The sequence below is a fragment of the Nilaparvata lugens genome, chromosome 5, assembly GCF_014356525.2.
Source record: "Nilaparvata lugens isolate BPH chromosome 5, ASM1435652v1, whole genome shotgun sequence".
In the NCBI taxonomy this organism is placed as follows: Eukaryota; Metazoa; Arthropoda; class Insecta; order Hemiptera; family Delphacidae; genus Nilaparvata; species Nilaparvata lugens.
Genome location: NC_052508.1, coordinates 28,051,702 through 28,074,080, shown reverse-complemented (window position 1 = coordinate 28,074,080; position 22,379 = coordinate 28,051,702). Strand labels below are relative to the sequence as shown.

Here is a 22,379-nt window from a genome sequence, read left to right as displayed (position 1 = left end):
AGAATGTATTCAACTTCAACAAGATTGGCTTTTTTGGAATTTTCAGTTCTACCGATTAGACAGATATACCTGAAACACATCATATTATATTATAAGAAGCTATCACTTTTTCATTTCATTAATAGAACGGATTGTGCTATTACAAGACGGGAGGAGTCAGGTCTGGTTACTGTTCCTAGATTATTGACTACTGCTGGTCAGCGTAGCTTCATATATTTATCTCCATTATTTTTTAATATTCTTCCAAGTAATTTGAGAGGTTTACTCGCCCAAAAAAACTTTGGACTACATTTGAAAAAGTATCTGGTTAGCTCTCATGGCTGGGATAGTGCCGAGAATTTCTGGATTACATTAGTATAGTAATTATTCCAATTGAATAGATTTCATTTTGTACCACATCTTATATCATGTTATACACTGGGCTAGGCAATATCAGGTCATTATTATAATTTATTATAATTTACAAATTTTGTTGCATTCTAACACATATTGTATGTAAATATATTGATCTATTATAGCATCACTGATTTATCTTGTTTATTGAAAGGATTTGATTTTAGTTGTTAATGTATATACTGTAATATTAATTAATAATAAGTAAGTAGTCAAAGTACGGCTGCTCCTTCCCCAAGCTCGAGCTTGCTCTTTTGGGGAAATAGTTCCTTATGTTTATTTGTATTTCCTATTGATTCATTTTGTTGTTATATTTCTAAATTGTGAATTATTGTAATGCTTTTTCAAGGAATAAATAAATAAATAAATAAATAAATAAATAAATAAATAAATAAATATACTTAAACCCCCAAATAAAAATAAATTAGAGTATTAAGGAAATAGGAGGTTCATAGGTGCATGTATACTGTAGTGGATTTGCATGAACCAATCAAGTTGTAGTAATCGATAGGCGGCAATAGTAAGCCCATTCAAATGTATTTATAAATATTTCTGTAAATGATAAGATTTTGTAGATTTTTACTGTTCAGTTTATGTATTGGATATGGCCTGAGAAAGTATAAAATATTAGACCTAGGATACAAGTAATAATTTAATAGATTGGCACGAACTATTTGAAACTTTAAATGGCATAGTAGCAAATTATTTAAATTTATGTAAATTTGCAAGTCGGAAATAAAAATTGTGGAAAGAAAAGTAGAACCCACCCACTTGCCTGCCAGACACTACCATGGAATGTCACCAAAATTTGTAGAGCACAAGACTCTTTATTATATTGTACCTTTTAAAGACTTAAAGTTTAAATCCAATTATTAATTTTCTATAAGACTTTGTGATGCTGCATTAAAGCGAAAGTCATTCAAATATTTATTTAATCCCTTGGAGGAGACGACTTCGGCCACCAACAATCCAGGACTACCAGGAATTTCAGATCGCTGCCAGCAACTTATAAAAATTCAGCACGTGAGTGATAAATAGTTGAAATAAAATTAGGGCGCCCTCAGTGCTTCGAGTGAAATAAAAATAAAGGTAGCTCATTGGAAAGGTTTTAAATATTAAGAAATTAATACAAAAAACTTGCGCAAGTCTTAAAAGGGTATAAGAAATACTTTATTGAATAGGAATGAGTCAATTTATATATCCAAAAGTACACCAATTAAAAGAATATTAAATTCTAAGCTTGTAATACTAACGTTCACCCAATCATTGATTTTATAATATAATTTGTAATAATATAATGTAGCTCTGGTTCACTGGATAAATTGATTTATCTATTTCCATCAGGTGCCGAATCTTACACCCTGAGAAATATATAATATATATTATTGAGAAATTTACTGGAAATTATAGAAATTAATATATTTATAATCATTGATTTGTCAATTTATCATTCTATGATTTATGAAATCAGATATAAAGTGAGATTACCTAAATCGACAAGCAACAGCAAGTCTATACCGAAGCTACATGCAAATAAATGCATATTATCAATGAATTGAAAAGCACATGGTAAAGTTTCGTGCTATAGAGCTGAAGAATAGTGTACTGATATGTGATATTTTATCTTAATATTTATTCTTGTTTTTATTGTATATTTTGTTGCTCTATATATTTTCTATATTGATCTGACTTTAAAATTATTTGTTCAATATATGTATCAATTTTTTTACGGTGTACCATTCATTTTATTCCCCAATACCATACAGTACAAATCTCATATATATCTATTAATCATCAGTATTAAATTATTGGGAGAGTTACCACCCAATTTTATCAGTAATAGAATAAACTGGTTTTCACAGCCATATACTGTAATATTAATTAAAGCTCTGGAAATAATACTTTCCAGAAATTTCTATAAATGGCCCAAGCAATAAATTGCAAGAGCTCCTGAATGAGCCTATTAAGACTAGCGAAATTGTATCTTAGAAAACCAAGACCAGATTTTATAGAATTTAATTCTCATGCTCTACCGATTGAAGCCAAGCCGAGGCAAATCGTTATTCATAAAAATAAAGTCATAAAGTAAAAAAGGTACCTTCCATATAGGGGTGGTATCATGTTATAGTTTTGTCATCAAAAAACATTCAGTATATTCAGTTCATGACCGGCAGTCGCCAGACAGACTTTGCCAAAGTATAAAACAATTAATACACAAATTAACTAGAGATGGCTGAAGATAGGTCGTTTCATGTGGCTCTGTAGATGGACTGTAATACTAAATCATGAAAAAATCTCAAACTGGTCCACAAGTCCACTGGTCTCATCATCTCTCAGTGAGTAAAGAGGGTAGTTGATGAGTTTCTCACGTACCAGCCTACAAAACCTCCCATAATCCAGCTCAGGAACACAAATCGTCAGTTTGTTAAAAAATTTTAGCGTCTGTAAGGGGTAGAAAGCACATTCATGTGCTTTCGATACTGTAATCTGGAGTAGGGCAGGTCAATGTTGCCCCGTCTCCTGGTATTGTGGTGGTGCAGATGACCCCTCTCCTGGTAGGCATGAACCCTACTCCTTAGGTGCAGTAGGGAGCTATACATGTACTGACTGTACACTGTCAGTATTTTCAGACGTTTGAAAATTGGCCGTGCTCGGCAGTGCTCCAGGTAATGCGATGACGTGATGACACGAAGAACTTTCTTCTGTAGAAGGAGAATCCTTTCTTAGCTACCCGCATGGCCCCATAGTACTATTCCGTAGTTTATACTATGGAACAACTGCTTCAGCTTCCGCATCAAAAACGTTACCCTGGCTAGTTGATTGCACAGCGTGCCAATATAATGTCATACATATCATGTTTATCCCACGATAGAGTGGGGTCCATCACAAAACTCAAGAGTTTGACCTCCGCCTCACCACGAGCCTGCAGACTACGCCTTAAGGTGCACAACAGGTTCTGTGTTCCCCCTCATTCAGACACAGTTTGTTTGATTTAAACCACTGGCTAGCCTCTTCTACAAGAAGATTAGACTGGGAAACAGCAGTTTGGGGGTCCTCATCCTGGGCTAGTAGGGTGGTAACATCAGAAAACAAGGCTTTTCCATGCACACTGAAGTCGTTGATAAAATACAAGGAACAACTGAGGACCAAGAATCGATCATATTATACTTGATTAAAAGGTATGCCGTACTCTATTTTTATGAAAGTTATTTTTTATAACACCTATTTGATTTCAGTAGGCCTGCTAATTTAATCTTATTTTGTAATGCCACAACTTTATTATTTAGTATCCTGCCATATTTTAATAAAAAACTTTTGATAAATGGACGAAAGCACTGTTTCATTCCACTTGTTCACTTAAAAATTTTTCGTTAGCAATAATAATATTATAATTATTAGTAAAGTTTATTTAAATTGTAATGAAAAATAACTTAGGCTACTTTAAAAGTTATTACCTATAGATCTATACTATAGGATCTATGATTGCAAGCGGTATAAAACAACATTTAAGTTCACCCAATGACACAGTCAATCAAAATTTCTGGTCATGAGTGAGAGAAATATTTAATTATATTGAGCTTTAACAAAATTATAGAATATCATAAACTGTACCTACTATTATTATAATAAAAATTCTGTAGAAGTGGAGAGTATAGATCTTAGCTATTTTGAATCTCGAGCTATTTTTATAGATAGCGCTGCAAATTTAACAACAGCGCTGCATCTTGCTAGATTTGTAACTAAAAATGACATCAGACGGGCTGTGATTGGTGTTTGATAATGAGCATATGCGCACTGTAATCTTTTTGGCTATTTACGTGTTCTTGTTGAGTTTGTTCACTTGGTCACTGCTGCTTAGCTCGCCTGGCCCTTCCCTTTCTGCCATTTTCTCTTTGTTAGCCGGTTGCAAAGGTAATTTATATTTTCTAAACCTTATTAGAATAACAATAAACCTTTGAATAAAATTACTCTAGTTACATTATTTCTATCATTGGATATAGTATTGGTTCTTTCAAGTTTACTAACAACAAATTATTGACTTATTTTCAGGCCAGTTGGAGGATTAGGGTAGAAGAGATTTAAGTTTTCTCAAGAAAGATTATCTGCTGTACTATGTACGGCAATTACAACAATCATCAAAACAATGCGTGAGTAAAATTATATTGATATAAATTTTTTAGTTGAATTTAGTTTGAGTTCTTTAGGTCTATCCGAAATGTATTTTCCACTTTTGACCTGGATCCACCATCTTGTTTTCAGGCTACAGATTTTTCTATCTATTTCGAGAAAGCAAGAAAGACTACTCTCTTTATTGCTTATTATCGTCTTCCTATTTTTAAAACTATAAAATTTAGGATTTTTATAAAAAAGACGGTTTTTTAACAATAATTTTCTAGTAGCTAATGAAATACAATGGTTCTAACTTTTGATTCTACAGCATTGATAAAATGGAGAATTTCACTTCCGATTACGTCGTCTGAAATAGGTATGCGGAATCTTGAAAAATCAATAAGTTACTGGGTTAGCCTAACATTCTCTTTTATTGAAACAATGACTTTTCAAAGTAAATTTTTATACATGTATTTCCTCAGGAATCTTTCTAATAAAATAAATTCAAACTTTAGTCATTTGCAAAAAGATGTTTATAATATACAATCTAGGTCACTTGCAATATAAATGTTATTGATTAGCTTGCAATTTTAATGTTTCATTTTTTACATTCCACTGCTTTATTAACTTACTCAATGCAAATTTCGGCTTTACTTTTGTAGGTAGACTACACAATTTTGTGTTACACTCCAAGCTTTTCACAAACAAGTTTTTACAAGCATTTTTTAGCTGTTATTTCATAACATGTTACTTTTGAAGTTTGATTTCAGTAAGTGAGTTTTATTTTCTATTAATGAAATTGTATATAGCCATCTATGTTGAAATTACTGGAAAAATGATTTTTTTATAGAGTAAGTTAGGTTACACCAATTTCTATCACAACTTGAACTATTCTGTTCAGGCAGTTTGTCTTGACAAGGGTCTTTTTCATTTTTATTTTGAGAACATTTTAGAAAAATTTCATGATTTTTCAATTTCAATTCTAAGAGCCGGTTGCACAAAAGCCGGTTAAATTTTAATCATGATTAATTTCACGAAAAACCTAATTTAGTTCAGAGAAGAGTTCTTATCATAAAAAGACTTCCAATTTGTTACCGTAAAATTAATCACGGTTAAAATTCAACCACCTTTTGTGCAACCGGGCCTAAAAATTTAAGATGAGACTTTGAAATTTTATTCTAAACCAACCTAAACTCTAACTACCGTATTCAGATTGAATAAAAGCTTAGTTCTTTGACTTTTTAGTCTTAAGTTATTTGATAATAATGTATTAATCACTTTTTTAATCTGTCCAATAAGATGATTTTGTTAGGACTAAAAATTATAACGCTTATTTTGAAATTTTAAACTTTATTTCATTATGATTAATTTCATTTCTTATAATTTAATCGTTACACCTTGGAATGATTGTTTATACAGGTTTTGAATATATTTTTGATGTTAGATTAGACAGAGTATTTGTAATAGTAAATTTTTTATTTATTTATATTTTTTGTTACTTTTGGTAGCCTACTAAAGTTTTAATGGCTTATCTTATCGGCTGATGCTAATTACGTCACAATTGTATTTAGTTCTTTTTTAAAGATATCGACTTCAAAAAAAGGTGAGATACAGAATTGTGGCATAATTATAGTGAGGTCCATGTTATAATGTCAGTGGATAAATATAGTACAACGTTGCCGATCCTCTGCCTTGTCAATACCTTTTATAGACGGTAGCTGATACAGGTTTAATAATGTAATATTAACTGTTCATTCTCGTTTAAAATAATCAATTGCATTTTATTGAGCAAAAAATTATATTTTTCAATAATTTCAAAATGAATTTTCATAATTATGATTTAATATCTTTTGACGAAATCTATCCAGTGTAAAGACTGGTCATGGATGGAAAGAAAATTGAATTGAATATTGTTCATGATGTCCACGATTGGAAAAATGTATTGGCCAATCATGATGAGTGTATAATTCAATTTTCAGTTTAATGAGTCAATCGAAGCTGGCTGAGTTGTAAACCCCTGACCACTACATCACGCGTGCATTTAGAAATTTAGAATGACATTTAATTAATTTATTTGGTAATGAATTTTTTTATTGGTTACAGTAACTTTAACAGGTTTCGCAACAACGAGCAGCAACAGCAACAGCAGCCTTACAAGAACCGGTTCTGGGTTCCCAGGATCGATCAAGTCAATCAGAATGGCCTGATCAACGGCTTCGAAAGGATGGCAATCGGGCCGAAAGGAAAGGGCACTATGCCTGGCCAGGGTCTCAGGAAGCCCATTTGGGACAAAACTGCTCTCATGCCGTTTGAGAAGAACTTCTATGAACCGCATCAAGATGTCAAAAATAGGTACGATTTCATTATATGTTTTATTATTACTTACCCAAGAGTTCGAAACTCACCTGAAATGAGTCAACCATGTTTTCCATTATAACATTGAACAATTTGCAAGATGTAACTATCCGTAAGTGTCTTATTGTAATGCAAATTTTTTATTATTGCAAATTGTTATTGTAAATTTAAGAATGATATTAAAAACCGAATAAATTGATGTTCAAGCTGCATGTAACATCAAATTATCAAGTATTCAATAAAAATAATAGAATTGTTATCATTCATTTGAAGTATCTAGCCAATTAATTTTTCTTGATTTCTTTCAATCTAAAGATTGATCAATTATTCTTGTTTGTTATGAAATCATTCAATGGCTATTTGAAATGTTAGAAAACTTCGATTGAAACATCCATTTCAATCAAAATTCAGACAGCTCAACTTTCCTGATTATTTGTCAAATAGATCTAGTTAACTCTGAAATGATTAATACTTATTGGATTCGTATCGAATTGAAACTCAAAAGAGGTTCCACAATTCAAATAATATCGGTCTCTGAATATTATTCACCTTTTTTACAGTTTTCTATAAATGAACTTTTTGCGATTTTCTGTTCACATGTTTAGTATGTTAATATAAGAATTTCAATTCTTAACCTAGAAAATCTACCACTTTTTGTTCATGTAAAAGTGGAATCAATGATGACAGCACTGCTAATATTTCAATAGATTTTACCCCAAATCCTACTGAATATTCATAGAATGTTTTTTCGTGATTGAATTATAATAATAGAATTGTTAATATTCTAATAGATTTTGCCCCAAAACCTATTGAATGTATAACTTTTTATTGATTCTCAGAAGCGAAGACGAAGTTGGAGAATACAGAAGTAGAAAGGAGATTACTGTGAAGGGACAGAACATTCCGTTTCCGTCGCAGTTCTTCAAGGAGGGCAACTTTCCCACCTACGTGATGGACGTGATCATGCGCCAAGGCTTCTCCGAGCCAACAGCCATTCAGGCGCAAGGCTGGCCGATTGCGCTCAGCGGACGCGATCTAGTCGGCATTGCTCAAACTGGCTCCGGCAAAACTTTGGCTGTAAGTATTGAACGGACTCATTTTAGAACTGCATAATTGTATTTTCACTTGCTATTTCCCTCAAAAAATTATATCAACTACTCGGACCAGTTCGAAGTGTACTAAGTTCGGACTTGAATGTATTAAGCTGTGAGTGAAGTGAAGCGACAGGGAGATTTTAAGAGTAGTTGTGAAACAGTTTTAGCCTATTGCTTGTATAAAACAAACAACTCTCTCACTTTCAGAACTGTACAATTTGATTGTTCAAACAACAGCATTCAATTTAATAATTTGAAAGGATAATAAACATATTGAAGCTAAATATATGCAGGCTTTGAGGCTGATATGGATTTGTCTTGCACGTCCTGTCTTTTTGTTTGTAAGGAAATACAAAGAAAAAGTAAAGAGTAAAATGTATCACTGATTTCAAGTTTATATAAAATGATGATTAGAAATAAGTTTCAGATTGAAAATATACCAATATACACTGTAGTGTCAAGTACCGGTGTGTAAGATTTAAGATGAACGCCTGTAATGTTTTGGATATGCTCTACTAAGGCATCCTACTTGGAGTTGGTTACGTGGTTTGGTTGAACCATATATTGAAAAAGGATTGTGCATGCGCTAAAATTTAAATAAATGTCAATTAACCTAAACAATATGAAAGTTCAATTCTGGTTTGTTAAGATTGTCTTGGAAAAATCACCTTTCAATGAGAGATTTTTCAAGAGATTGTGTACATGCTTGACATGCTTGTGTGTTTGCTCAATTGTTGATTGCAGTTCTTAGCATTTCATAGGTACAGCAGCGGTTTCTACTTGTTGTGGAGTGGAGTTGAATGGACGGAACCAATCCTTAAGATTCCGTGGTGGCGAAATGTTTAGTTGCGTGGGAATATTGTATACACGTCTGGATCTCTTAAATCACCCGTAACTTCCCATCTCGTTTCGAAAACGGTTCAGTATCTGGTAAAGTATTACTTTGCGAGTGACACTGGACTGATAACTATGATCTCTCTCTCGGTAAACTGAGTTGGTGGCTGGAATTCGAACAATTCTCATCTGTTGACATTACAATACTTCTGGTGAGGTAATGATGTTTTTACAATACTAGTGAAAGACAGGAACGTTCACACTACAAAACGTTGTTTGAAGAATAGACCTGTTGATCGTTGAAAGTTGTATTTAGTTACGGTATAAAAACTGTCATTTCTCTGTGATCGCAAGAGTTTTTTCGTAATCGTCGAAGTAAATGTGGTTCCCGGTAGAACGGCGGATACTTGTAATGCATTATTGATTGTGCTGTGAAATATATTCAGATTAATTTCATATTGAATATATTCAATGTAGCAATAATTGAAATTTAAATATTATATTATTTCAAGAGCAACACACTTTTTGTTATTTGTGAGAGAATTATTTTTATTAGAACAATTGTTTCTGATGATGAGTATTCAATTGACTGAATTTATTTCGACTGTTGGAAGTTTGTTAAAACCCAAAATAATCTTTAAACGGAATAACTCATTCAGACGTGTTTACAACTTGAGCGTGAATTTATGTAAACGTTTTCTTTTCAGATCTAGGAAGAACTGGAGATCTAGGTATCTCTTGATTATTCTTATAATAACTCATTCAGACTGACTCTTGGACCTCAAGTTGATGATGTTATTGGTTGTTTCCTATGCCACCATCCATATGTTGGCCCAATGACGACCAGCGCCAGTGTGTGAATGGGGTGGTCTGCAAACGATGGCTACCGCTGGCCTCCATTGAGCACTGTTCAGTGTTCACCTTGCAGGCTGGGCCAACATGTGGACTAGGCATTAGTATGTACCACTAAAAACTGTGCATATCAAGAAACAGAACAGGAATTAGGACTCTAGGTGCACATAGTGCTCTATAGACTCTAGGTGCTCTATAGTGTTGTGTGGCAACACTTAGAGGTAGCTTCAGAGGTAGTTCATATAATTATAGCATGATTGACTTTTTGTTGTGTAGGCCTAAAGCTGGAATATGACGTTGGTGTTTGTTGTTTGTAGTACATTCTGCCAGCGGCGGTGCACATCAAGAACCAGAGCAAGCTTAACCGCGGTGACGGGCCGATCGCGCTGATCCTGGCGCCGACACGGGAGCTCGCCCAGCAGATCCAGTCAGTGGCGCACGACTTCGGCGGCACGTCGTCCATTCGCAACACGTGCATCTTTGGCGGCGCGCCCAAGGGACCGCAGGCCAAGGATTTGGAGCGCGGCGTCGAGATTGTCATCGCCACACCTGGACGCCTCATTGACTTCCTCGAGAGAGGCACCACCAACCTCAAGCGATGCACCTACCTCGTGCTCGACGAGGCCGACCGTATGCTCGACATGGGCTTCGAGCCGCAGATCAGGAAGATCATCGAACAGATCCGAGTGAGTCTAGAGCTTATGTTTTGTTTTTTCAAATCAATTCATTTCCCAGAATGTTGTTACATACAAAATAAGAGTTTTATCTAGACTACAGGTTTCAACTCTCTAATAAGAGGTGCATCTAGAGTTCCACTAGACTACAGGTCTGTGTTTAGGAAGTTCTATTTTGCTACACAAGTTGACAAAATTTAACCTCAATAAACAAGTGAGTTTTATACTTGAAATTACCTTATGAGACTACACATAAATGAATAAATACCACTTTGCACTTTTATTTTCGTCATTATATTTCATTGATAAAATATAATTATGCATACTTGAATTATTTATTTATTCATTGATACACAGAATGTTGCTATGTCATTATGTCTCTCATTCACTGTCCAGGCCTAGATTCTCGTTGAACGGGCTACGATCCTACCCAATTCGTTCAAATTCAGTTCACCACTACAATATTGATTCAAACAATCATCAATACAATTTATGATTTAATTATATAACATTATGTTCGAATTACTTTATAAAGCTGTTTGATTTCGTTCTGATCAGTACTTGAATTGAATATGCGGATTATATAAATGCAAATATTATAGTGAACTCAACTTTATAAAAATTCCTGTTTCTTCGAACTTTATTCAATAGATTTTATTCCAAATCATGATAATCAAATCAATTCGACTGCAGCAGTACTTTTAGTATGAGAGTTGTAGTGTTATACTGCATTTAGATTAAACATTTAAGTGCCTTAGTATAACACGTTGAGAAGATAAACTACTACACTTGAATGCCCAATCTCATTACAATCTCCATTTATAGTGCCTCAGCGCTCTATTAATTAACATATGAGATATTGCAATTATTCAAATGTTAATGAATTAATTATTATTAAACGAAAATCCAAATTAAATGCTGTAATTCACCCCAAAGAATGAATTTCCATCTAGCTGCTTACCCTGTTGTGAATATTTGCAGTAGCAGAAGTCTTCGGGGTGAATTACAGCATTTAATTTGGATTTTCGTATAATAATAATTATCAACTCCATTAATTAATTTGATTTGTAGGTATGTTTACAGTCCATTATATTATGGTACATTATAGTATAGATACTAGTAGTTCTGTGAACAGTAGACCTCACGCAGTATTCTCATCCACAAGTACCTGATTGAAACTATTGACTGGCAAATGGAAATACAGCATTAGACTGGCTTCTCCACACATCTGTGTAAACACTTGTCAGCTGATTTATGATGAATAATTCTATAGTCTGATTTTACTCTAATATTGTTGTATGAAGGAGGCTCCTTTTTCCTTTTATATTATCCTTGAAATGCAAAATTTCCAAAAACCTTGTATATATGTCGACGCGCAATTAAAAAAGGAACATACCTGTCAAATTTCATGAAACTCTATTACCGCGTTTCGCCGTAAATGTGCAACATATAATCATTTAAACATTAAGAGAAATGCCAAACAGTCGACTTGAATCTTAGACCTCACTTCACTCGGTCAATAATATAGTACAGATGTTGATTATAGTATACATAATATTATTATACAGTCACAGCCTTATATTGTGGAATATGGAATTAATGTTGAATGTATTTGTGTTTTAGCCTGACCGGCAAGTTCTGATGTGGTCAGCAACGTGGCCCAAGGAGGTGCAAGCTCTGGCTGAGGACTTCCTCAACGATTACGTGCAAATCAACATTGGCTCGCTGGAGCTGGCTGCCAACCACAACATCCGACAGATCATCGATGTGTGCAACGATGCCGAAAAGGAGGGCAAGCTCATGAAACTGCTCAAAGACATTGGCAATGAACGCGGCTTCAAAGCTATCATCTTTGTTGAAACGAAAAAGAAAGTGGATGACATCACAAAGCTCATCAAAAAGGATGGGTATGTATTATTGGCACTATTCAGTGAACAATAAATTACGGTATAATTATACATTCAGTAAATATTTTTATATTTATATTGTAGAATATTTATTCATTGAATGGTATGATTAAAAAATTTTACTAGAAAAATATTTGAATCATTTTCTTTCAGTTGCCCTAGAAAATAAGATCAAGATCAAGGTCTATAGAAAGAGGCCAGATACGATCCCATGGTGCATTGCAGAATGGCCATATTGAAGCTATCTGGTTTAATGTAGAGTTTAGAAAATTTTTTGAAATTTGCCTCCAATATAGCTTCAATATATGGTCGCTCCATAAGTAACATTGGTGTCTAGATTTATTTCTATAGACCTTGATCAAGATTATATTCAGTAAATATTTGTTGTTCTACTTGCTGTAATGAAAAATGTAATTTATCACTGAGTATTTTAGTAGCGTTAATATACAGTTCTTGAATAATGAGTTATTAGAAGTGGATAGGAATCATGATCGTAATTTTGGTGACAGTTTTAAATTGAGTTTTAAAGTGAATGCTCTTTATTAATTGTAAATAGAACTTTTTTTACTGTAATGTCTTTCATGTTACAGATTCCCTGCGATCTGCATTCACGGAGACAAGTCCCAGCAAGAAAGAGATTATGTTCTGTCAGGTGTGTACCTTGCTGTAGTTACGTAGTGCATTAATATTACAGGCCGGCATAAAAACTGGTAGAGTTCAAAAAAATAATAATAGTTATTAAAAAACGAATTATTGTGATATATGTTCTTGTTTTAATAATAAATTATCTAACTCATAATCAAATTAACAACGAATTACGCCTATCCTGTTCTTCTTTCTTTCTAAATTTATTCCGTTTATAATTCATACCAAGATTCAAAATCCTACAGTGCAGTAGCTTTAATCTTCCTATAATTTGAATTGTGTACTTTTTCAGAATTCCGCAGTGGAAAATGCGCCATCTTAGTAGCTACCGATGTCGCCGCTCGTGGATTAGGTATGTTCCACTTCCAATTCTTCCAACTTACTTTGAAAAAAAAACTACATAAATACTAACAATTTAGATAGTTTACTGGGAATGGAATACAGTAATTTGTTATTACAGTAGAATGATAATTATTTTATGTGGTATTTATTCATTTGCTGAATCATTAATGTATTAGGTCAAGTCAATTTTGAATAAAACTATATCTTTATTACGTTAAGTGTTTTTTTAAGACGCACCTACTAGGACACTTATTGAATCTAAAGAGCTCATCAAACCTATAGGTTTGTTACATTTAATAAGCTGGACTTTTTATATTTTTTCATATCTTGAGTATGTAATCTTGTACTCTTGAATGTATTTCTTTGATGAATTGAATGAATTGTAGCCATATTCGATTTTATTAATTATAGAACGATGTAATTCAAAATGAGCTTTAATAATACAGTGTACTGCAGTACCAGTTACATACTTTATGTACAAAGGTACATACTTACAGTAAAATTAATAACAATTGTAAAATATTCAACAGATTCAACATATTCTTATAAATTCAGTTTCAACATTATTATTATTATTATTGTGGTATTGTTTTTAAGTGTGCATCATTGACTGGACAATGGCATTGTTTTTGGTTTGCGCAGACGTTGAAGACGTGAAGTATGTTATAAACTTTGACTACCCGAACACGTCTGAAGACTACATCCACCGGATCGGGCGGACCGGACGCTGCCAGCAGGCGGGCACAGCCTACACGTTCTTCACGGCCAACAACCAGCGCCAGGCCAAGGAGCTGATCTCGGTGCTCACCGAGGCCAAACAGGACGTCAACCCCAAGCTGCACGAGCTCGCCAACATGGCCAAGAACACCATGAACGGCAAACAGAGTCAGTCTAATGTTCACATATTCTATTATTCAGATTCAGTCTAAAGTAAGGTGGAATTCGTAAGCGACGACTGTAACGACTAGCCGTCGCCATCTTCACCTAGCGATAGATAGATAATAGATAATTGCCTTTATTTATCACACTTCAAATTACTACAAGTGTTGTGGGCGAAGTTGAGGCAATGGTTCGATTGAATAAGAACTAGAATCTAGTGACTAGCACCTAGCCATTAGTTCTCTAGCTGTACAAATAAGATTATACAGCTGACTCGAATCCAAGCATTTGCTTGAAATCATCTAGGCCCAGTTGCAGAGTCGTTACATAAAATCAAACACAGCTATGTGAGACATAGATTAAAATCACTGACGTAAATGGTTGGTCATTGCACAGTCGTTCGCCAGAACCCATTTAGCTATATCTCGAATTAGCATCACTTTTCCGAACATGCTTCTATCCAACCAATGTCATGGCAACGTGGAAAGTTTCAATAGACATTAATGTCAACAGACCTAGAAGACCTCAAATAAAATTGACGAACAACATGGCGATATGGCTAAATTATAATAATCATTGGTTATTAATAATCATGTAAGACATAGACTAATTATTATAATTTATTATATAACAATTCTATCATGTTGGTTGAGCACCTACAAGTATTGAGGCTACAATAATATGAGTTGTGGGTAGCCAAAATACTCGTTAGATGATGCATACTTATAAATATTTACTTGTTAGTAAATACTTATTAGTAAACTAAACTCGATAAAGATAATATAATAATATTTACTCCTTAATCTTTTGTGACGTGAATTGTAACTGATAGGCCCAACTGCCGAAAGAATTTTGTTGTAGCAATGATGTGGTTTTATTTGGTTTATTTTATTTTGAAATTATATTTAATTATGTTTGTTTAAGAATTTGGTTTAAAATTTATTGACCGAACACAGTGAGGTCTACGTTTTAACTCGGATTTTCTTTTGTCTGTATTTATGTATGTAACGCATTTACGGCCAAACGCGTTGATACAAGGTGCCAGAGAAACTTACTTATTTGAAAAAAATTCCCGCGGGGGGGATTTGTCGTGTAGAGGGGCAGGAGGGGGCACATCTGAAGGGGGAAGTTCTCAAATTTATCCTCCCTCAAGTAAGTAGCCATCATCCTCTGGTCTAGAGAGCAGCGGGCCTTCGCATTTGAGAGCTTCTTTTCTAATGGTCGATCACTTGTTGTTGCTACACAACGTGCCTTCCAGTCTCGATTTGAAATTTTTCCTCATAGACTCGTTCCTGGCCGTAATCCTATTCTGTCTGGGTTAACTCATTTAGGGAATGTGGAAGTGTCGCTAAAACCAGAAATAGACTTCAACGAATCATTTGAACTCCAGAAAATATCGAAACAGAGAGGCAGTCAGTTGTTCGTTCTTCCCGGCGTTCGGCTCGCAAACACGCAGCTGCTATGGCAATTTCTGACTCCACTGTTCGACGAATTTTCCATGAAGACCTTCAATTTTAATTCCTAAAAATTGGCTTTTGTTCAAGAGGTGACTGAACGCGACTTTGTTGCCCGTCGAAATGCATGTGAGGTGCTGATTGACAACCTGCCTGAAGACGCGCTCATTTTTTTACATACAGACAAAAGAAAATCCGAGTTGAAACATAGACCTCACTGCGTTCGGTCAAAAATGCATTTGGAGCGATTAGATAGTGATTTTAACAGCACGACTTAACACTGATTAGAACACTTTTTTACAACACCGCAAAATACGTACATCTGTTCATCGCTACATTCTCTTGCTAACTGACGCGTTCCCAACAACTTCTGACCGGGCATCATACATCATAAGCGTATCATACGCGTACCGTACGCGTAATGTACTGGCATAGAACGCTGTTGATCCGTTGTAGTGGGCATATTTGTTATTTTACGTGCCTGGCATGGTCTGACACGGTCCGTGTCTGGTACGTTCTAGTGGGTACGAACCTTTAAGCTCCTTCTGACGACAGTGCAACAAAATCATAATATGTCTAATCGGGGCGTTGTTAGTTGTATGTGAGCTATAGTTTCTGTGCAACGAAAAGTGGAGTTATGGCTTCGAAAATGAGTTAACTGCGTGTTTTTAACTTTATGTGACGACTCTTCAACCGAGCATTGGACTAGAAATTGCTAGCTTCTATTCAATCGACCTATTAAGAGCCTCCTCTTACTTTTAACCTAAAATACAATCTTAATAGGAATACATGAGATAGAAATGTCGATAGGTACATTCCTAAAGAACGGCTAGACCAGTTATGTCCTGGGCACTATATTCTTTGTTTTTATCATAACACATAATACTAATCATTGAAATGATTGAAGAAGGAAAAATAAGTTGAAGTAAAGTAATGTCAAGCTGCTATTTCACTTCGGATTCAGTTAGAATGACTAATGGATAAAAATGATCTAACCAATCAGAGAAAGATTTACATAAAATCCTTCTCTGATTGGTTTTCATTGAATTTAATCATGATTGAAATTTAACAGCCTTTTGTGCAACCGGGACAAAGTAAACTTGTATTTTTTCTACCTTTCTCTGCTTTCTACTCTGGCTGACCAGTTGACATTATTAAAGGAGGCTACTAACTTTACGAGGTCTTCAGTTCACATAACTACTAGTAAATAGTCAATTTTTCATAAATGAGCTCTCATTGATTGCCTTATAGTTTTGAATTTCATAGTTTATTGTGAAAGCTTTTCACAAACTATTGAAAACTTTTTACCATAGAGAAAAGAAAGCATAAGAAGATATCACATGGTATAGGTCGTTTATGTTCCAAATTCTAAGGTGTTTTTATTATCTTGAGCCGATTACTGACGATTATTACTGTGTTGTTGAGAGTGCTGTGAACAGCACAGTATGAGAGACCATATGGCTTCACGACAAGGAACTACGCGGACTGTCAGCTTGAGTTAAGAGTGAAATTTGTAACATAAACGCCCAGGGATATGGGATACGACTATATTTTATACTAACCTTCATTGAATGTTCGGTTTTTTTATTCCGAGTTTTTTAAAAATAATACCTTGAAATTGGTGTTTTTACTGTTTTAATGTATAAATGTAAAATTTTCTGTTTCTGATACTAACTTTTGTTGCTGTCTTTGCAGATCGTAACAGATGGAACAATAACAGGACAAGAGAGAATACAAACGGCTTTGTGAACAAGGGCACATGGAACCAGAACATCCAGGATGTGAAGGAGTTCAAGCCGAGTCAGCCGAACCGATTCCAAGCTGGAGGCGGCGGCCAGTACCAGAACGGAGGCGGCTACAAGGGCCAGAACTACGGCGGATACCAGCAGCAGAACGGCGGCGGATACGGTGGGCATCCAGGCGCGGGGGGCGGAGCCTATGGCGGATACATGCAGCAGCAACAACAACAGCAGCAGCAGCAGCAGCCTAGGCCTTTCCGCAACCAGTACGCCAACGGCAGTCAGCACAGTCAGGATTCGCAGAGTGGAGGCTATGGCGGCTACCAGCAACGCAATTACGCCGCACCCGACCGCAACCAGCAGGCCGGCCAAGGCAACTATCAGCAACGCTTCCAGCAACAGCGCTACCAGAAGTACGGCGGCGGTCAGGAGAACGGCAACGTCTACTCGATGCCCCCTCCCATGATGCCCACCTACTCGGGCTCCGACCAGTCGCCCATGATGAACCCCAAGTTCTACCAGCAGAGCCGTCCGCCCCCACAGACCAGCCACTGCCACTCTCCCCCCATGCCCATGGCCATGCCCTTCCCCCCCTACCCCGCCTACAGCATGCAGACTGTCCAGCAGTAGGTCCCCATCCCCATCCTCTTCTTCATTACATTATTACCTTCTTATTCCAAAGTAGTTAGTGAGAATGTGTCACACATTTGTGCTTTCAATATTGTTTTCTTTTTTGTTTAGTCTTTTCCAACGTATACAATAATATAATCGTAAATACTAAGCTATTTGCAAAGAAGTTTAGGTGTTTTGGGTTTGCACCACTGAAGTGTGCACAGTAATAATTATTTTCTACTAACTTAACAACACACGAATCTTTGTCATGTGTCGCTGCACATGATTATTTTCGATGCTAGCCTTTGTATAAAACACCAGAGTGTCTTCTTATTATTTGTGGTCGGTCGATTGGTTGTGTTGGTTGGATAGCGTTATTACATTATAATAGTTATTTCTATACAACTACTATCGTCTGTTTCTATCTCTTTATCACAAACAACACAATATTGTTGTCCGAGTATATGATGTGGCCACATTCCAATCTTTTTGTGTTTTATTATTTTTTCTTATTATAATAACTATTATTAAAACTATGTATCTCGGTATTTGATAATAATTGTAGAATTATAAAAATCTCTGTATGCCTTTGAAATGCACGAAACATTCAGAAGGGGAGGGTTATGAGCTAAAGTGAATCATTATCATCAATCAATCAATCATCATCATTAAAATGTAATAATTGGAAGACTAAAAATCTGTTTTCTTTGAAACTATGGAAGGATTTACAAGATTACATATTGTCACGAACGACGGTTGAAAAATGTTATTAGTTGTGTTATACATATTTTCTTCTATTATTTTTTTACAAAATAATAATTACCTGTCGGTATTTTTTGCTTCTTGTATTTGTGATATTTCAGATTGGTGCTGGATAGGAAACCTATCTTGTATTTGTAATTTAAGACACTAGATAATGTTCATCAACTTCATGATAGTAACATTCTTTCCCCAGCCAGATAATCTGGCGAATATTATTTTCTTTTCAAATAATTTTATCTGTAAATAAAGTGATGAAGTCATTATACCACTTCTGTTCGCAAACTGATGAATAGAGAGAGTGCGAATGAACGTTATGCATTGCTCTACAATGACAACGAATGACATTCATCATAGATGTGATCATAGTTGTGTTGTGTGTGAGTCACCTAGACCAAATTATGTATTGTTCCTTCCGGTGCCAAAAACAATCTGACTATTTTTATCGAGTACTTTGTTAACTGAAAAATACTATGTTGTTCTTAAATCTATGCTTGGAAATAACGAATAGAAATTAATTTTGCAAGCAAAGAATCTGATTTTCTATTTTTTGGCCGTTTGTTAGTGAGGGAGGAAGAGAGAGAGAGAGTTTAGTAGCGAGTGAGAGGACGGGCTCACGCCCAGAAATGTTCCTTAAATCCTCTCTTATATCTAAATATTGTAATGGTACGATCAGTCCACCCTCAAGGGTCGTGTACATATGTAATACCTACTAATAGTTGTTTATAATAATGATGATAAATTTAGTAATGTATTAAGTCTATTGATTATTCTAATTGAACGCTATAATGGAAGACCTTGATTACACTTGAACTGTGATATGTAAATGTAGAGAATAATATTTTAACTTAAGTTTGCATCGAATCTTGTCTATCGTGTCCATGAGAAAGGTCGGTTAGAACCATCATTACACAAAACACACTTACACACACATACTATCTGCATCAATCAAGCAACGCGCGCGTTCCAAGTAGTAATTTGCAACTGCAGAGACTTTGTCTGAAGTCTTTGTCCGCAATTGAGACGCTACAGTATTTTGATATACAAATTATTATTAGTACTACTATTTTACTGATGTATGTCGTCGGCCTTGCGCCGTGCGGTTAAACTATTGTGATATTTTTCTCAAAGACTGATAAATGATTAATTACAAGCATTAGACTGTTTTTAATAATAAATCGGTGACGTAAATGCAAGCTTGTTTTCCTCAGGAGTTTGCTAACAGGCCTGAGCTAGTAGCGGTTGTTAGGAAAATTATACGACTGCTCTCAACCAATCTGGTCTGTATGTTTTTTACAAAGTTATTTTTTGTACAAAAATTATATGAGCACATCATGCTAGATTGTTTATATATGTGTGAACGACATGTATGTAAACTAGTTGTTTTAATCTTGCTCATATACATTGATATATCGATATTCTAATATACTAAGGAATTTCAGTCTTTGTACGGTATATTACAAATGTTTTATTTTTTATGTTACGTTTGATTTTTATCTTTTTGAAGTTTAGAAACGAATGAATTTAGATAGCGTTGTATATTGTTAATCGATTAATAAACAGTAGAGGTACCGTAGGAATAAGTCAGTATGTGTTTGGGTTCAGACAACGGAGCTCTAAGATGATGCCGTCTCCGCCCACCTTTCTCGTAGGAAAAGATGAGAACAAATTATTATTCTAGTAGTTAATGGATAAGAAAAAGCTTACAATCGCAGTTGTTGTAAAAGTGTAATGATGCAGACAGATAATGACTTTACGAATAATTGATCTTAACGAATGGTATTTGAGAAATTAAATAGCAATAGCAAGTGCTCGGTGTTCTTGATTCTGTGCCGTGCAATTTTTTTACCATGACAAAATGAAATTTGTGAAAATAATATATATTTGTATACTGGTAAAATATATAGGTCAATTTGTTATGATTTCTTTCTTTTTAAATAAGTTTGGCGACCCTTGTGAAAGTGTGGGATGAAAGATATATTTGCACAAAGCCTTTGTTTCCTTTGAGGGCAAACTCTTGGATAGCGAGTGTTTGTTGACAGAGAAAGCAGGAGATGTTGTGATAGTTTTTATATGTATAAAAAAATTGTCAGAAGATCTGTAACAATTTTTCTATAGAATATAATGATCGAGTAAAACTCTTCTGTGAGTTTCTTCAAAGTGCATTTCTTGTATGTAATACAGTATTATTATTAGAAAAAATTAAAATCATGCAATCTTGATTTAATCTAAAGTTTATTCACTTTTCCCTCACCTTGCTTGATATTAGCTATTGAAAATAATTTTGCTCTCAAGAGTAATTCATATCAAATAAAATTATATTTGATAACAAAAACCAAATTATAATTTTAAAATTACAAGCAGTAAAAGAAGTAATAAATTATAATAATAGTCGGAAATATGAGTGAGCTAAGCATTAGAAACAATAGGAATTTGATTGCGATTTAATACCAGAGAGCTTATGTTTGTAATCTCAGAGGAATAACTAAGAATTCTCATCTGAACTGAAATGCCAATATTTGATAGCTTGAGAATTTTCCACATTTATTGTTTGAAAGCTTATCGGTTTAAAAAAATTAAGATAGCTTTCTTAAACATTTTTATCAATCTTAGGTCCGATTACTAAGCTATATAGCCGTGGCTAAAGTCGTTACAGACATCACTTGGGAATTCGACCTCTTTACAGAGGGCTCTACTGCCTACTTAGACAGTAAATATCTTGTTTGAGACCACCGTACGTAGCTTAAGCGAGATAAATACAAAAATAATAGAAACATATCTTTTGGTATAACTTCATAGCTTGTTAATGAGTAGCCTAGACTAGGTCGCTAGGCCTTTTAGTTTGCATGCGGACTCCTCATGCCATACTACCTTTTGACAAAACATCGAACTACAATAGAGAGTGAGATTCATAGCTGTACATTTTTTGTTTTGACGTTCAGTATCAACATATCAGTCTATACATTTTTTGGACATTTTGTTAAGCAAAGATAGAACAGCTTTCAGCTTGGGACATAACTATATTGTTCTTTGGAAATATATTGATCATTATATTAAATGAACAGAAATATATTGTTCAACTTCTCAACTACACAAAAAGTGAAATATATTGTTCATCAGATACAATATTCTTCAACAACTGATTCCTTTTTATGGGAGGTGTTGGGGTACTGATTCAATCATTATCATCAGTATTGCGAGTATATTATCGTATAGCGAATATACACATGACAATACTCAATACCCATTTATCATTTATGGCTTTCCTCCGTCACTGTCCCTGATGAGTGATGACTCCCAAGTAGGTACTCATTTATAGCGTCTGCGTATCGTTATTGTTATTCTGTACAATGGACCGCTCACTGGACTACTTTTTCCCTGATCGCTCATCGACGACACCGACGAAATTATTATCAACCTTTGATTATTTGCTGCCAGGGCAGTCTTGGGGGTGTCGTCCGATGAGCGATCAGGGAAAAATAGTCCACTGAGTGATCCAATGTTCAGAATAACAATACGGATAGGCAGACGCTATGAATAGGAGGACTTTGGTATCATCAATAATCAGGACAGTGACGGAGGAAGGTCACAAGCCTCATGTGAATACTCGCAATACAATATTGATGATGATGATTGCGTCAGGGCACGCTGTGTTGCAGGGCTGTTTCTAGATATTAAAAAGGCATTTGACAAAGTGAATCATTCAATATTCTTGAATGAATTGTATAAT

At 34.8% G+C, this 22,379-nt stretch overlaps 1 protein-coding gene across 1 annotated transcript; it reads left to right on the top strand.

Moving 5' to 3' along the window:
* The first annotated feature begins 4,153 nt into the window (after positions 1–4,153).
* Positions 4,154–20,876, top strand: LOC111043759 (DEAD-box ATP-dependent RNA helicase 20). Its single transcript, XM_022328802.2, has 10 exons — positions 4,154–4,305; positions 4,444–4,541; positions 6,607–6,855; positions 7,698–7,935; positions 9,956–10,324; positions 11,936–12,219; positions 12,810–12,871; positions 13,157–13,216; positions 13,849–14,091; positions 17,235–20,876. Exons 2-10 carry the CDS (start codon positions 4,507–4,509, stop codon positions 17,906–17,908), a joined length of 2,214 nt encoding a protein of 737 aa, XP_022184494.1. The 5' UTR covers positions 4,154–4,305; positions 4,444–4,506; the 3' UTR covers positions 17,909–20,876.
* Positions 20,877–22,379: the final 1,503 nt, after the last annotated feature.

Coding starts and splice junctions, on each gene's coding strand:
- LOC111043759 (XM_022328802.2), top strand. CDS start 4,507: ATGTACGGCAATTACAACAATCATCAAAACAATGC. Junction 12,220..12,809: donor AAGCTCATCAAAAAGGATGG/GTATGTATTATT, acceptor TTCATGTTACAG/ATTCCCTGCGATCTGCATTC. Junction 12,872..13,156: donor AAGAGATTATGTTCTGTCAG/GTGTGTACCTTG, acceptor GTACTTTTTCAG/AATTCCGCAGTGGAAAATGC.